This window comes from Taudactylus pleione, unplaced genomic scaffold (assembly GCF_031769625.1).
Source record: "Taudactylus pleione unplaced genomic scaffold, aTauple2 ptg000227l, whole genome shotgun sequence".
In the NCBI taxonomy this organism is placed as follows: Eukaryota; Metazoa; Chordata; class Amphibia; order Anura; family Myobatrachidae; genus Taudactylus; species Taudactylus pleione.
In genome coordinates, this window is record NW_028284629.1 from 110,137 (window position 1) to 127,827 (window position 17,691).

The window sequence follows — 17,691 nt, forward strand, 5'->3', positions numbered from 1 at the left end:
ACTTAACATTCATTAAATTATCACGGCTAATTGAATTCCCTCCCGTGTGGTCCACAGTATCAAAGGCATCAGACAAATCAAGGTAGATGAGTATAGAGAAATGACCATTAGCGGCGAGGAGGTCATTTTAAGTTTCTGTGGTGGGAACAAAAACTGGATTGAAGTGTATCTATGAGAGAGTGGGATGCCAGGAAAGTAACGCTTGAGCAGGGGAGAGACAAGGGCATTCTTGATGGAGGAGAGGACCTGACCAGATAAGGAAACAGTTGAAGAAATGGGAATGGGGGCAGGTGGAGGGATGAGAGGATGAGCAAAGGGTGAGAGTCGACATCCCCAGTAACTGGGGAGAACACTGACAGGGTGGACATACAGGTGGAGACATTTAGGTACTAGAGAGGAGTCTGCTGGGAGGAAATGTCCTGGAGGATAGCATTATTTTTGGATTTGGGTGACAAAGACAAGAGGGGAACGACGTCAGGGTCAAAGGAGAGTGTTGAAGGTAGCGAAGAGATGGGGATTGGGAGACTGGGAGGTAAAAAGCTGGGTACACACCTGAAAGATATATCTGCAGATGATGGTTGTTCATACACTGTTCATTTGACCTCCCGTACACACAGCACGATGTGCAGATATACCTGCAATGGCTGTGCTGCATAGCCAACGCGATATGTCTGAATGACGTCGTTCACAGACATCTGTGCACACTGGCCGTCGCGCACACAATATATCGGCCATTCAATTAAATGACCGATATGTCGGCCAGTGTGTACCCCACACAATATATCGGCCATTCAATTAAATGGCCGATATGTCGGTCAGTGTGTACCCAGCATTCGATTGCTTGCAGAAAGTGGACCCGTAGGAGGAAACGGTAAATTTGAAGTACAGCACTTGCTTTATAGATTGCCTCTGACGTTTTATTTCTCAATGTCTAGTACTTTACCTCTTGTTCCTCTGTATTTGTAATGTGGTCTGCTCCTCCAATGTATGACACCTTCCATATAAACTGTAATAATATTCAGACCGTTTCTGTTCTATAAATTGTACTAGAAAATAGTCATTTCATAATCTGGCTGCTATAGGCTTCAGGTAATTAGAATGTGCTCACATTGTTATAGCGCTGATTTGGGAGGAACACACAGGGAATTTCCAAATCTGTGGAAACGGCTGACTGTGGCTGTATTGCTCCAAAATCCAAGCTAAGCTGTGAATCTGCCCTGAAAGGTCTGTTCCTGTGTGGGAGCTGAATGTCAGGGTTATTTAGGGGTGCTGACATACATTTCCTGTCTCACTCTGCTCCTATAAAGCTTTTCGAGAGATACACAAATCGTGTGAAATCCAAATTCTAAATAATGTGTAAAAAAGACTAGGAGAATTTTTACTTGGCCTCTACTATAGATAACCTAATGGTGGTGCACAACTACATAAACACCTCTTCATTACACACTTAATAATTGCAGCTAACAGTTTAATGCCAATATACTGGGAACCCCTCCACTCCATCTATATCATAGAGGTATTTTATGATGACCTGGGACTCTATAGTCACCTGAAAGGGAGATTGTGAAGCTAGACAATCACAGGAGCAAAACATTCAAAATTGGGGCATAAAAAAAGAGAGTTCTAGTTATAACATATATATATTTATTTCACTTTGATTGATATAGTATATACAGATGAGTCCTCATACACTATAAATCATAGTTGGCTATAAATCATAAATATTATAATTGTATTTCAAGTTTTTCCACAAAATATTATGCAATTTTTCTGTTTTTATGTATTTAGGAAGACAGGCTGATGGTAAAAGGGGTGCACAGACCCACGTGGCTGGCCACACCCACACAGCACTGGTCACAGCTCCTACCCTTCTTTAGTCTAGGCCTTTGAACATTTTCAGCCCCAGGCCCATGTGGACCTTAAACCAGGGTTGCCTACCTTTAATATTCTCTTCCCGGGAGAAGCCCGGGTAAGAGAAGCAGCAGGGGGCCGACGGGGGCGGGGCTTGACAATTCGCGTCATCAAGCCCCGCCCCCTCGCGGTAAAATTGCCGCGATTGGGCACAATTTACATGGGGGGTGGGGCCAAATGCTGTGATTCATGCAGAATCACAGCTTAAGCCCCGCCCCCTTCACGGAGACCCGCGGGTATTCTCCTAATTCTGCCCACTTCACTAGGAAGTGGGCAGAATGCGGGAGAAATGCCTACCCTTCCGGGGGTGCGGGGGGTTACCCGAAAAATCGGGAGCCTCCCGCGAAAACCGGGAGGGTAGGCATGTATGCCTTAAACTGGCCCTAATTATTGCCTCAGTCATGCCAAACAGCCCTTCTCGGCCACCAGGTGTCGTGTGACTCTGAGCTGAGCGCCTTTTTTGCTGGAATATGTGTCTTAGTGACAATGCGATGCAACAGAACCTCTTTACGATACTGCACTGATTAATCTGATATGTCACACTGTGCGAATGAGCCGCCTGAATCTGTATATGAAGTGCTATGATGCAGCAGCCGTAAAAAAATATTCATACTAAGTTCCGTTGTGCTTCATGTGCCACGTTGTACATATTTAAAACTATTTAATGTGCAGTTAAAGTTGCAGCCCGGCATACCTGGTACAGAAAGGGTGGTGTTTTGCTACGTCTGCTGTGTGAATAAGATGCAAATGTAAAGAAAGTTTCTACGCCGCTAGGCGCGGCTCTCTTGCGCCAGGTGTTTTGCACCGCATGGCGTATTGAGGCTAGATGTATGAGAACACATCTGTATCTAATTCAACAAATTCTAAAATTGAAAAATGTTCATGTGCAAGTGAAAATAGGGGCCTACTTATTAGTTACCTGTTATTTATTAGCGCCACTATTCAAAGCGATATTAGATGAACAACCAGAGCAATTTAACAAGAAACTCTGGCTAGGACTGCGTATCCAAAAAGAGGCTGTTTCTGCAATGATATATAGTGACAACGATAGCACCATACCTCCGATCTCTCCCAGCCTACCTATTGTGCATGCGCAGGCCCCCATACAAGGTGAGATTCAAAGTTGGTAAGATGAGTTGTACGATTTCCCTTGAAATTCTTAATACGATGTGGTGAAATGTTGTACAATTGATTGTTACGATCATAGGATAAGATGCATAGAAGTGTGTCACATCGTACACGATTGGTTGAGATCTCTCTAAAAAAAACATCTGATCTGCGATCCAACTAGATGACGGCGAGGACGCGCATCGAGGTCGCAGAAGACTCAAAATACAACTATTTTCAAACGATTGGTCTGTCCAACCTGTAGAAAATGCCAAAATCTTGTGAAAAATCGTCCCGTGTATGGGCACCTTTAGACATTCACTCTCCAGCTGGGCCATCCCCATAGGCAATATACTCAAACGCCATCTTTAAATAAAAAAAATTAGCTAATGGAGAAAGCTTTGTTAAACTGCCTCATTTTGCTGTCCCCTTAGAGAACAGTGAGGATGGTGATACATTAGTGAATAGCAATTATAAATAGGCCAGATATTTAATTATGCCATAATTCTGTGAAAACAGCTGTTTCATGATTTACGATTTAGAAATCTTTAATAAACAGATATATAATTTTTGATTTAGAAGTATTATGTATTCATTTCAATCCTCACTAATTTAACATAGTTTAGGGATAAATCCTCTATAATCTATGGAAATACTGAAAGCAGCTGTAACATGGAGAAATACTTCTATTTAAGCTCTCTATAATTATTACACAAATGAATGTATAATAATAATCTATAAATAACAGGTTTTATTCACCCTTAAATGTGTCATTTATACCACTTCATAAACCGCTGTAATAAGCCAAAATAAAATTGAATAGTGCTTCATATAAGAATTTTTTTTTTTTCTTGGTGCTGTTTGCTACATATATACTGTATATGATGTATATTTTGCTGTATACTACCAAGGATTTAAAAAAACAATATTATGGCGCTGATTCTGAGTTGGGAACAAAGCAAAAAAAATGCAAGTAGCCATGCTGCAATGCAAGGGGCGTAAATACATTTGTTACTTTTGCATGCAGGGTAAATACTTGCTGCTTTTGTATGTAGCCCACAAATGCTGGACAGCTGTATTTTTACACTGCAATTTAGATTAGCGCTAAGACATACCTCTCTCAATTTTAAAACTTTCTGCACATTTAAATCTGCCCTACCTGCAGTGCAGCATGGTTCTACAAAGGTGTAAAGTTGCTCTTTTTTTACTTTGCTCCCAACTCTGAATGAGGCCCTATACAGTATGTGTTGAAAAATACTCCTTTTGAAAGGATGCAACAAGTACAAACTTTCTCTCCTGTGCGGATGTTCAAACCATCTTTAACATGAGTTGCATTCTTTTCCTGCCTTTTAGTGTACTTATGATAAAGCCTTCAAAGGAGTTAAAGATACTTTGCCATCCAGTAAACGCAATTTAGATATCCGATATCTTCAGTGGTTGAATGGAAAACTGCAGCTCTGCAGGAGGAACGTTATACGCTGGTCACCTGGAAGAATGTGCTATTCTATATAAGGTACGGTACAAGTAGTGCATTTGGCTTTGTTATACAATGGGAGAGGTAGTTATACGCCGGTCACCTGGAAGAATGTGCTATTCTATATAAGGTACGGTACAAGTAGTGCATTTGGCTTTGTTATACAATGGGAGAGGTAGTTATATGCTGTTGGTGCTTCAGGAAAAGGGGACCAGCTCCCCACCTTGCTTTAGCCCACTAGGAACTGAAATGTAGTCAATAACAAGAATAGTGGTATATTCAAAAAGAGCTCTAGTAGGGGTGATGGGTGTGGAAAGGTCTACAGTAAGATGTGGGGATAAGGAGTGTACTTCCCTTTTGTAGTGCGTCATTGGGCTTCATAGTGCAATAATATCTGAAGTTGATAACCGAAATGAGACTAAGGAAAAAACTTCCCTTAGGTAGTGTGTAATTCTGCTCCAATGTAGTTCAGATATATGAAAACTTGAAAAGACATAAAAAACACACAATCTCAAAACTTTTTGGAATCACGGCCCCTAGTGCATCAGAACTGTTTTCATGGCACCCCTAAGCCAAAAGTTTGTTATTGAGAATTTCAGAAAGAAATGTAGTAAAGTGAAGTAAATTGTGCTTATCTGTCATCCTTAGGGTCAGTTATGTGGTGGTGACAGGTTTCCCCTTCTGTTTGTCCACATATTTACATTACAATGACCATAAATAATTTGATTTAGTGTTAGACCACCAACCTGAGGCACCCCTGCAAGTGTCCTGAGGCACACCAGGGTGCCACACAGTTTGGAAACCACTATCATAGTGTGATGCTGTATGATATAAATAGCTTAAACCAATGTACTTGTCATCTTTAGTATGAAACCATAAACACAAACACGGGGATAACATACAAACTCTACACACCTGTGGCTTTGGTGGAAATCAAACTAATGTCTTCCGTGCTGTGAGGCAGCATGCTAATCATTGCACTACTATGCAATCCCTCTTTGGTGGGAAAATAGGCATATTGCAAAATATCAGAAATGTTCCTTCCTAGCTGTAATGAATGGGTTAACTCCCTAGTCAGCTGGGAGAAGACAGGTCCAGGAAACACCTGTAGAAGGTTGTTAGTGTGGCTCCTATTTTCCCTGGTGTCATTTTCCTCTCTGTCAGCTAAGGCAATAGTGTATGTGAATGTAGGCAGTTGTGGTTTATTGTTTGTGTCAACAGCTTACCTGTTCCACGCTAATATGGAAGATACAGTACCTGCACCGCACATCTGGGAGTGCAAGCAGGCACAGGGGTGTGTACCTGCGAGAGTTAGTTGCAAACACCTGGGGTGTGAAGTCTGGTCCATTCCCTTCCATAGAAAGTGCACACATTTGCTAGGCATGGTGCCTGCGCACACTTAGGTCTTCTGGGTAATGGTGTGTATGTAAAGATTTTCCACTTGTAATGCTTCTCACCTTGTGGTTCTCTTAGTTTCCGTACCTCCACCCGAATCTTGGGGAGTGTTCAGGTACACCAGGGGAAGATTCGGGGAGCCCCCTGCCGAGCATTTACTCAGATCGCAAACAACACAGGAATGAAGCCACCCTGTCACATTTTATTACAGGGTTTTGGATAGCTACTGCTTATGTGTTTTATTTTATATCACAATTAACTTGGTAAGATCAATAAAAGAAAACATATACAGAATGGGCATAGAGAGAGAAATTGTACAAAAAAACCCCTCCAAACGACATATAAAGCAGTAATCATAACTCACAGGCATTTGCAATCACTGGCCGAGTAATGGCAGCATCACAAATGGCTTCCACACACACCACACTTAAGGCCCCCATACACCATACGTATGGGGGCCTTTAGACAATCCTTTGCCCACTATCTATAGTGCACTGGTTGGCTGGAGCTCATACTGTTTCTTCTGCTTGGTAAAAAGGCCCCCATACGTCAGAGATGGATTGCAGCAATCGTGCAATTTGCAATCGATTGTGTATAAAAATCTGCAATGTATGGGCTTCACAGATCGCAGATTGCAACCAAAAAGTGACTGGAATTGTTTAATCAGATTGTCCAACATGTTGGATTTCACAGATCGATTGGGGCTGTAGATTGCTAGTGTATGGACATGATCAGCAGATTTGCAGACCGTTACTAGTAAAATGATGGGCCTTTCAAGATTGCCAGATCTGTGTTTGCTGCAATCGATCTGCAAATCACTGAAAAAGATCTGTAGTGTATGGGCGCAGATTGCTCGATTGGGAAATCCTAAGATCGGGCAATAAATCTTCAAATTGTTCAATTGTGGTTTTCAGATTGCTGATGTATGGGGGCCTTTACTCGGAGAAAGATGTACTTTAAGGATTTCCATGTGAATGTCAAAAACGGGTAAGTCATGAAAAAATAACTTTCTGAAAGTCCCCACAACTGGATCTCTTGTCACTTCCAACAAGGCTGGGAATTGTTGTTCCACAAATTGATTGGCAATGAAATCACCCACTCTTTGCTCTAACAGCAATCTCAGGGCCTGATTCAGCAAGGATTGCAGTAGCAAAGATGCACGCAATCAGTCGATTTATTCGCATTGCGCATGCATATGCATCACAAACTAGCAATAGCGATGGGAACTGCGTTTACAGAGGATATGCAGACCCAGAGCACATTGATTGACAGGAAGTGTCGTTTGTGGGTGGTGACGGGGGGTGGCCGGGTGAACACAGCCGTGGCAGTGCATTGCAACGCCGTTGCAGGGGCGTGCTTACATTTACCACTGCAATACCTTAAGCAACCTGAGGCCTCATAGCGTGTACTGAAGTTAGCAATTCCTGAGTGAGGTCTGACCTGCTTTAACTGTGCGTATGGGTCCGATGTTACCGATTGTTTTGCTATATTGCCCAAGTATACAGAGGTGTGCGTCCTTATGTTAGGCTGTGATCGCAATGCAATTGTACACATTTGCATTTCACCGCTGATATTAGCAACTGCGGTGCGTGTGTTCTAGCAGAATAGCGATCCTTGCTGAATCAGGAAATAGAACACTGTAAATGGTTGCCACACAGGCTACTTATCTCGCATGTCTCCAAAGTGTGTCTGCCAACTCTCCTCTCAGGGGATCCAAAATGGAGGCACATTCTCCTCTCTGTTCCCAGTCACCTAGTCTGTATTGTTTTCTCCTCAGTGTGCTCTCACAGTCCTGGGCTCTCTGCAGAGATGCTTGTGACTCTTTTTACAGTTTTCTCCATCTGACTGCTGCTGTCTCTTAGGATCTCTCTCGCTTGATCCCTTTCTCTTAGCTCTTTCTCACAATCTGTGCTGACAACATGGCAAAGGGGGTTATATGCAGTTGAGAGATTATTTGCTATTACGCATGCGCAAAATGTCCTGTAAACCCCTACGGCGCATGTGTTACTCTGAGTGTACTGCATCATACTTTTTTGTGTGTATGGGAGCATTGGCATTCAGAATAGCGAAGCAAAAACCACGGGAGTTCCTGGGAGGTGCTCTGAAGTGGACGCAAAAAAAGGCCATCTCAGGCGTGTCATTCAACATGGCTGCATTCTCAGACTCAGAGCTGCAGCTACAGAGGCCATGTTCAGTGGAATATTTTAGAAGGAGACCCTATGACTGCCATAGGCTGGTGCAAGAGTCAATGCTGAGCTAAAGATGGAGTGTTTGGAACCACTGGCGTCACACTGTCCACTCACATTGAAAGTAGGTGCCTCAGGCCTTACACATTCCAGGGCACACTAGCACACAAGGGGAAGGCTAAGACTATTACTGGCGCTACAGCGGCATTAGCACCCACCTCTGAATCAGGCCCTTAATATCACTTCCGGGTCTCACACATTGTAGCATGGAATGTAAAACTGATTATAGCATAGCAAATCTAAAGTTGTGCCTGCAACATTCAGTGACACCGAGAAGTATTTATTACACAGCTGACGATAATGGAGCCTAAACTCCCCCCCCCCCCCAAATAGGCAAAGAGCATCTGTTATTGGTAAGATATACTTAATGGTGCTTTATTCTTTAAGTTTTTATCTGTAGTTAGTGATTATTTTCTTTCTCAGTATTTATCAGAACCTTTTGAAGGAAAAACAAGCAGCAAGTCTCATAATCATGTCTGTGTGACAAGCATTTGTCTGTGGATTATAAGGGGCTTTGTCTGTGGGTTTTATTTCTCATCAGAAAGAATCCAAGGCTTCGCCTCATGCACAGCCTAGATCAGGGTTTCCCATACTCATTCCTCAGGGAGCACTAACAGTGCATGGTTTCCATTTATCTTAGTTGGTGCACAGGTGTCATTACTGGCTGACACATTTTAAAAGATCCACAAGTGGAGCCTATTATTTCACTTGTGATTCTATGAGAAGACCTGGAAAACATGCACTGTTAGTGCTCCCTGAGGAATGAGTTTGGGAAACACTGGCCTAGACAATTAATTCCTGGGTGGTAACCTCAACAATGACAACTTTTGTCACTTAAAATCATTTTTATGCTATTATATGGAGGGCTGAAGAGACCCGGATCAGAGATGAGTGTGGACTTGGACGTTGTCCTTCTGCCTGTTAGTCCTTGGGTTCTTCTGTTTTATTTTGGATGGTCATCTAACAGAGTAGAGAAAATCAGGTCATTTAACTCTGATGATGTTTATGCTCTATATATTCAAAACGTGGTTAGATGATACTCCAGTCCCTGCTTCTCCAGGGCTCCCTCTTTGAGGATTATTACTGGAACGCATGGTGTTTCTAGTGCACCGGGTTATACCACATTATTAACAACGGGAACATATGGGCAAGCATCAACTTAATTTAGAGACTTAACATGGATCATTTTCCTGTGCAAACCTAAACTAGATGTTTCTGCTTATGCTGCTATTCCACAGAGTCTGGGTTTTCATCAGGATGGCTTAGACAAGTGTCTTGTTTTCACTTCCGTGAATGTTCCGCTGGTGTCTGCGCTTGGTGTTTATCTGGCCACCAGGCTGACATCTGATTACCTCATTATTCACTTTCTTTCAAGCAGTAATGTGAACTAGTCCTCTCTCATCAAAGTCTTCTGTGACACTTCGAGATCCTAACATGGTTCTGGGTGCTCTAATGTCTTTAAGTCTTTGCAATCTATCTCCATCAAGTGGCTCACAAACTTGATTAACCAGCATATGTGATCTTCTTTTGATTTTAATGTTTTAAGCCATGTATGGGGCTGAATTCATTATCCAAATAAGTCGGAGGTCTTGTATTAATTGTGCTGTAAATTGAGGCTTCTGCGTTACGATTTGCATTATGGATGGTGCCATTGTCCCGAAAAGGTGTTGGTCTGTGGCTTTACTTAAATATTCAGTGTATTAGTAATAAGGGGTATATTTACTAAGTGTTAGGAGCTGATTGGCTGGTACCTTATCTCATTTCACTGTGTCTCCTAACTGCCATGCCACAGGCTGTGTTTGCAAAATGACAGTTAGGAGCTGATTGGCTGGTACTTTATCACTTTTCACTTTGTCTCCTCACACTGCTTAGTAAATAGACCCCACAGACTTTATTATTTGTTTGCTTTGTCTAGTTGCACAGTAAGTTTTAATCATTCTTAACTAATTTGTGTATTATTGTATTCTTCAGATTCATTCCTATACTCAAGGTTGTCACATTGACCGAACCACCAGCCATTTGTCTGTTATGGAAACAGAACTAGTTAGACGGCCTAAAAGCTGCAATAAGGTAATTAACACAAAAGCTGCATGAAGAACAACTGAACTCGCCATTGCACGTGGAATAGCAGATATGTTGAAAGTTGAAGGGTGGTAAATATAGGAGAATATAGGAATACATCCCCTTTTAACTAGATTGGTGGAATATGCTAGTTTTATTATTACGTACTGTTGTTTTTAACTTGTTAGGTGCCACCGAGCTCTGCAGCGCCAAACAGTGGTGAAAACAAAGCATGCATATAACAGAAGCATATATATATATATATTATATATACACAAAATAAATGCAGAGATAAAAGAAAAGGCTAGGGAGGGCCCTGCTCCTGAGATATTACAATCTAGAGAGGACAGAGCAGTGCTGAGACCACAAGAGCGAGCGTGAGATTGGGGCAGAAGCAAGAAACCCAAAACAAATTAATTTAGCGCTAGAATGTGGATGAAGGATTTATAAACTTACTATATAATATGGATGATTTCTCTAATATAATACATGTTTTATATTATTAGTTAAAAGAACTGTGTCTAATTAAAGCAGCTGATCGCTGATGGGGGTCTGTTCCAATCCCTTTTATGTTAGAAATGCACACACACACAGATAGATACAAGATCAGCGTTAGATCTTGCACACAATGTAAATTTGGTAAATTAAGGTTGAAATAATCAGACAAGAGAATGGCATATTAACAAATTAATACATCCCAAATAAAATTGCAGCAGTCTCAAACAAAACAGTAATAAGGAGCTCCGCCAGATCTAGAAAGGTAATTTTAAAAATAACCTTATAATTCTAGTTAAATAGAGTTACGACATTCGATAAGGGTAATATAATTTTCCCAAAGTAGCTTGCAGGATGCCTTCTGTTCTGTATACAGAGCAAACATTAGCCATATAGCTGTGTGGCTGTAAGACAATGACTGCAGATGAAAACACTCCACATTCAAAGTGGCTCCATTAGTCCAGGTCAAACAGTAGCCTTATGCTTGTTCCATGCATTCTTACTGTAGGTTCTTTTGCCATATGATACCACAACTGCTGGGAGACTATACTTTTAAGATTGATATCCTCATCAGATCACTAATCTCTTAGAAATCTTTTTAATCTAATAAACCCTCTCTGCAGATAACAAAACGGTGCTTCATTAAATGAAGCTAATTAGGAATATACTAATCCTGACATTTTTATGTAGCTCTGGGCTTTTGACAATGATCTGGTCCTCTGGGAGATTAGTCTCCCGTATCTACATCCAAGCAATGTCACACTTTTTTTTATTATTTTTTTTAATTGTGTTTTGTTTTGAAAATTTGACATTGTCACCCGCAGAGAGAACTGTATAACAAGGAGACATAACCGATACATAATAATCCAGAGATTAACAATTAGAAGTTAGATACATACAGAATAATCAAATATAAGGAGAACATTACATAGTATAATACAGAGGGAACGACTCATCGGTATCAGGTCCAGGACAACCACACATTATTTTACAGAATACATAAAATCGACAAATACAAAAGACCCTTACAGTGTAGTAATAGTGAAGCGAGGAACCAAAGCCACAAGACTAGCTAGTATCAATATAATGACTATGAACTCTGTTCTATGAGTGAATCGGTGTATCATGGCTATATCCCAACATCCAACACCAGCTCGAGCCGCCCAAATACCAACTTATCTACATGATGCAGACATCTGCTAAACTAATAAGAAAATTAAAAATAATAAACTAAGAGGATATACACTAGACATTGTCTCCAAAACATGAGCTACAGATTGTAGCGAAAAACTCCCACCTCCCTATCCCCCCACCCTATATGATCATACCCTCAACTCACGGCATATCTGGATCTCCAAGCAACCCTCCCCTTCTCCAAACAACACTATAACTATAAAAACTTGGGGGCAACTATTCCCATGAACCTTAAGGCCATGGTGCGTCCAGCCCAGGATCTAAGAAACTACAAAGAGACTCCCAAAAATAATAAGCTGCTAGCCTAATCAAACATAAAACCCAAATAAGCTAAGGGCAAATAAAAAAAATAAAAAATCCTAAAGAACATTGGGTATCGGCAGAGGAAAACCCCAACTACAGGATATATCAACATAAAGTTGATGAAGATAATCGGTGCACATAAAACATTTGAGAACAAGGAGATATAACAAAACAGACTAAACCAAAACAAATACTGGCAATAAGTCAAATGCACTTAAACCAATAAAAAATATAGTATAGCAAATGCACATGACTCAATCAAGGAGGATCTACCCACTCCGGGATCTGTGAAATAACCAATGCCTAGGTCCCCCAGGTGCCCACACAGAAACTATGGCAAACCGCCAACCCCCACCCATCAAACCCAAACGGACCGACTTTCTTATTAAGGAGAAGAGCAACATCAGGATCTGCATAACATAATTTTTTTTTTTTAATAAATGCTCTTATAGGAAAAAAAAAAAAAAGATACAGAGGGCCGGTCAACAGTAAGCTGAGAAGAAAATGAGCTTGCAACAAAACCTCTTTCAAGGGCCCAGAATCTTCCGGGCACGGCACCCTCTGACTCCAAAGGGATCAGCCGGTAAAAATAGGAGCGCTAAAGTCCATATGGATAGAAACAGAACTCTCAACCTCAGCAGTTTCAACCCGCCCCTGCGACAAAGGTTGACCTAAAAGAGAGATGTCAGCATGCAGCTCCCACACCTGAGCTGCCAACCTCTTTTCTGAGGCAATAATGGCTTGCAGGAATATTTCCATAATATGGACAGAGGACACAGTCATAGCAGAAGCAGACCGTAATAATAGGTTAGTATCAGCAACTGAGAAACAGTCCAGAGGATAGCAGTAAAAATCCACAGGGTAACGCACAGAGCTCAAGCAGAAGTAGCCACAGGAGAGCAGCAGTCACCGCTTCAAAGGCAGCTGAAGGGGCCAAGCAGAACCCGCAGACCAGAGAAGAACAATAACCACAGCAGGAGATCTGCACCTCGCATCCCAGCGCTAGGGAATGGTGTCCAAAGCAGCAGCAGAGATGACAAAGTGACACCAGTAGAGGGCCTCCAAGATGGCGGGCGGCAGTCTGCAGCACACAATGCAGGATCAGCGCTGCAGAGTATAAAGTCCAAGGTCCAGTCAGCACATGGCAGCAGGCACTGATAAGCTCCTACTCCATGCCCGTCCAGGCACGCCTCCAGCAATATCACTCTTAACCAGTGCTCGAAGTGTGCCGGTATGCAACGGTATGGCATACCGGCACTTCAAGCATTAAACTGTTTTTTTTACAAGTTACAAGCCAGCCGCAGTGAGTGTTTGTGCGGCTGGCTGTGTTAATGCTGCGGAGTTCAGCAGGAAGGACGGGCTTAGAGCACAGTCTGAACCCTGCAGTCAGTGGACTGCTGCCTTGTCTATCTGGGAGGCGGTGGCGGAAGCTGCACCGCCGCAGCAGCATTGTCCCTCCCTCCTCCCAGAGCAGCTGCAGACCCGGCACCTCCTTCTCTCTAACTACACACATCTGCAGAAGCCAGAGTGACTGGGGAGGCTCCGCGGTCCCTCTATAAGGCAGCCCTCCTCCCGAGTGAAAGTACAGCACGGATGGCTGTTGGGAGTGGTGGACGGGCTTGCCTCAGTAACTGCATTTTTAAAGCGGTACTCAGATATTGAATAGGGTTATTCTCCCTCAAATTCATTTTGGAAGCCCCAGGCTCCCGTATTTGCAGCTCCCTAGCAGTCTGAGCTATCATCGGGCAAGCAGCTGCACGAGGAGCCCAGGGACAGAATCTACCTCAGGACCCTCACCCACCTATTGCGCGCAGCGGATCCAGGATCAGGGCCTGTGCCACCATTAGGGCGCCGACAACTGGAGGGCGGCACTGAGTCAATGAAACTAAAAAATGAAGGTTGTTTTGGACATCCTTCTTTTCAGTAGCGCTAGCGGTGGTCGCGGGTGACTGGTCTAATAAACCACAGCCGCCGCTGTCTCTAAATCAGCTCACCCTACATCAGGGCTTGAAGAGAGCCAGTATACAGTGCAGACGACGCTGGGAGCAGCGGCAGCATTAAGTGGAGATGTGTACCACTGGGGACACATCTCTGAGCAGCACTGGCTTGAACAAGCAACGGGTGACGCTGGGTCCCGTTGCCAGGACAGAATTACACTACAAACCCGGCGCCGGTCGTGAACCAATCACAGACCGGTGGCCACCAGTCTAAAGGAATCCTCATTGGTGGTGGGGTGGTCTTTAAAATTTGGTGCCGTCCGCTAGCCAATCAGAAGCAGCCATGCGGCTGTATCTGATTGGTTGCCAGTCCGTGCTCTGATTGGTTCACAGCCGGAACCAAGTCTGAAGCCTGGAGGGAGGTTGCCGAGCCGCTCGCGGAGCTGGAGAAGCCGGACATGGAAAAAGAGGTACATGGGGTGAGAGAGGGAAGGAAGTAGTGTGATGTACAGGGGATGGGTGACGGAAGTAGGTAGTGTGAGTTGGAGGGAAGCAGGTAGTGTGAGGAGCAGGGGGTGGGTGAGGGAAGAGGCAGTGTGAGGCATAGGGGGTGGGTGGGGTGCAGGGGGTGGGTGAGGGAAGTGGGTAGTGTGAGGTACAAGAGGTGGGTGAGGGAAGTGTGAGGAAAGTGGGTAGTGTGAGGTACAGGGGGTGGGTGGGGGAGAGGCTGTATCTCATTGTCAAAATCCCCAAATCTTGGGGGGGGGTTTCAATTAAAATTTCCATACCCCCACTTCAGTATTCCCACTTTGAGCACTGCTCTTAACCATTCTGTCCATCATACATCCACTGGACAGAGTTTTGCGGTTGTAAAAATGACTATTTGCATTAGGAATTGCTCCAGTCTTTCTAAAGAATGGTCTTTAGTACTGTCCTTACTTACCCCTCTACTCTCCTCACATCAAAAAAGATCAATAGTGTCTAGATAGACACTCAGTAGGTCGACACCATATGTTCAGGCAATAGGTCAACAGGGTCAATAGGTCGGCACAACAATGGTAGACAGGTTTTTTCACCATTTTTAAGGTTAGGCACTTGGCGGAGGGTCAGTCTGCCGGAGGGGATGGTTAGGCAATAGGGGGAGAGTTAGGGTTAGGCACCAAGGGGAGGGTTAGGGTGATGAATAGGCTTAAATTTTTTAAAAAAGTTGACCATTTTTGTGTTGACCTTTTTCACTGTCGACCATTTGTCCATGTGACGTTTTGTACCTGTCAACCTTTTGCACTGTCGACCATTTGTCAGTCGAATTTTGACTGTCGACCTATTGTCCGTCTATCATCTGATGTCGACCTATTCAGTGTCTTTGTAGACACTGTCTATCTTTTATACCACACCCTTCTGTATTAACAGGTTCTCATTATATTCTAATTGGAGCATACTCGGTCATTCACTTAGTAAACTACTGTATTAGGGCAATCCTGCACAAATATGTTTCAAATGTAAAAACATTTATATCTACAGTCAGGTGCATAAATATTGGGACATTGACAGAATTTTCATATTTTGACCTCTATTCACCACCACAATGGTTTTGAAATGAAACACACAAGATGTGCTTTAACTGCAGACTTTCAGATTTAATTTGAGGGTAATTACATCCAAATCAGGTGAATGGTGTAGGAATTACAACGGTTTCTATATGTGCCTCCCACATTTTAAGGGGCCAAAAGTAATGGGACTATCAACTCAAAAGCTATTTCATGGACAGGTGTGGGCTATTCCCTCGTTATTTCATTATCAATTAAGCAGGTAAAAGGTCTGGAGTTGATTCTAGGTGTGACATTTGCATTTGGAATCAGTTGCTGTCGACTCTCAATATGAGATCCAAAGAGCTGTCACTATCAGTGAGGCAAGCCATCATTAGGCTGAAAAATCAAAACAAACCCATCAGAGAGTTTCCAAAAACATTAGGTGTGGCCAAATCAACTGTTTGGAGCATTCTTAAAAAGAAAGAACGCATCGGAGAGCTCAGCAACACCAAAAGACCCGGAAGACCACGGAAAACAACTGTAATGGATGACAGAAGAATTATTTCCCAGGTGAAGAAAAACCCCTTCACAACAGTTGGCCAAATCAAGAACACTCTCCAGGAGGTAGGTGTATATGTGTCAAAGTCAACAATCAAGAGAAGACTTCACAAGAGTGAATATAGAGGGTTCACCACAAGATGTAAACCATTGGTGAGCCACAAAAACAGGAAGACCAGATTAGAGTTTGCCAAACAACATCTAAAAAAGCCATTACAGTTCTGGAACAACATCCTATGGACAGATGAGACAAAGATCAACTTGTACCAGAGTGATGGGAAGAGAAGAGTATGGAGAAGGAAAGGAACTGCTCATGATCCAGAACATACCACCTCATCAGTGAAGCATGGTGGTGGTAGTGTCATGGCGTGGGCATGTATGGCTGCCAATGGAACTTGTTCCCTTGTATTTATTGATGATGTAACTGCTGACAAAATCAGCAGAATGAATTCTGAAGTGTTTCGGGCAATATTATATGCTCATATTCAGTCAAATGCTTCAGAACTCATTGGACGGCGCTTCACAGTGCAGATGGACAATGACCCGAAGCATACTGCAAAAGCAACCAAAGAGTTTTTTAAGGCTAAAAAGTGGAATGTTATGCAATGGCCAAGTCAATCCCCTGACCTGAATCCGACTGAGCATGCATTTCACTTGATGAAGACATAACTGAAGGGAAAATGCCCCAAGAACAAGCAGGAACTGAAGACATTTGCAGTAGAGGCCTGGCAGAGCATCACCAGGGATGAAACCCAGCGTCTGGTGATGTCTATGCGTTCCAGACTTCAGGCTGTAATTGCCTGCAAAGGATTTGCAACAAAGTATTAAAAAGTGAAAGTTAGATTTAGGATTGTTTAGTTTGTCCCATTACTTTTGGCCCTTTAAAAAGTGGGAGGCACATATAGAAACCGTTGTAATTCCTACACCGTTCACCTGATTTGGATGTAATTACCCTCAAATTAAATCTGAAAGTCTGCAGTTAAAGCACATCTTGTTTGTTTCATTTCAAAGCCATTGTGGTGGTGAATAGAGGCCAAAATATTAAAATTCTGTCAATGTCCCAATATTTATGCACCTGACTGTATAAAGCAATAACCTATTAATATTTAATTTATAATTAAGCCAATACGATATCTTTTTATATAACTAATAAATAAAACAAAACCAACTTCACCTTATGCTTTCCAGGTAATTTGTACCTAGATTAAGTTTCTTACAGTTGTCAGGGGCCTATTCATCAACACTAAAATAACGGTTTTAAGGAAATTTTTCCTTAATTACCGATTTTAGTATTCATTAACACAGGAGATATCACTGATATCTCCTGGTGAAGTCCGCATGCCTTCATTTCCATACTCCCCATACATTAGTACATTAGTATGGGGATGTAGAAATTAGGCTATTCATCAAATTCCGAAAATTTATGTATTTTCGGAATTTGATGGTGTTACTGTACGCCACTGTCAGGTGGCGTACAGCGT

At 42.6% G+C, this 17,691-nt stretch overlaps 1 protein-coding gene across 1 annotated transcript in view; it reads left to right on the top strand.

The window, feature by feature from the left end:
* LOC148517063 (tubulin epsilon and delta complex protein 1-like) overlaps positions 1-17,691 on the top strand; it is a 93,696-nt gene that overhangs the window by 49,186 nt on the left and 26,819 nt on the right. Inside the window, exons 5-7 of the mRNA XM_088479168.1 lie at positions 4,372-4,488; positions 4,581-4,622; positions 10,105-10,203. Of these exons, the coding sequence (XP_088335294.1) occupies positions 4,372-4,488; positions 4,581-4,622; positions 10,105-10,203 (258 nt within the window). The remainder of the gene's footprint in view (positions 1-4,371; positions 4,489-4,580; positions 4,623-10,104; positions 10,204-17,691) is intronic.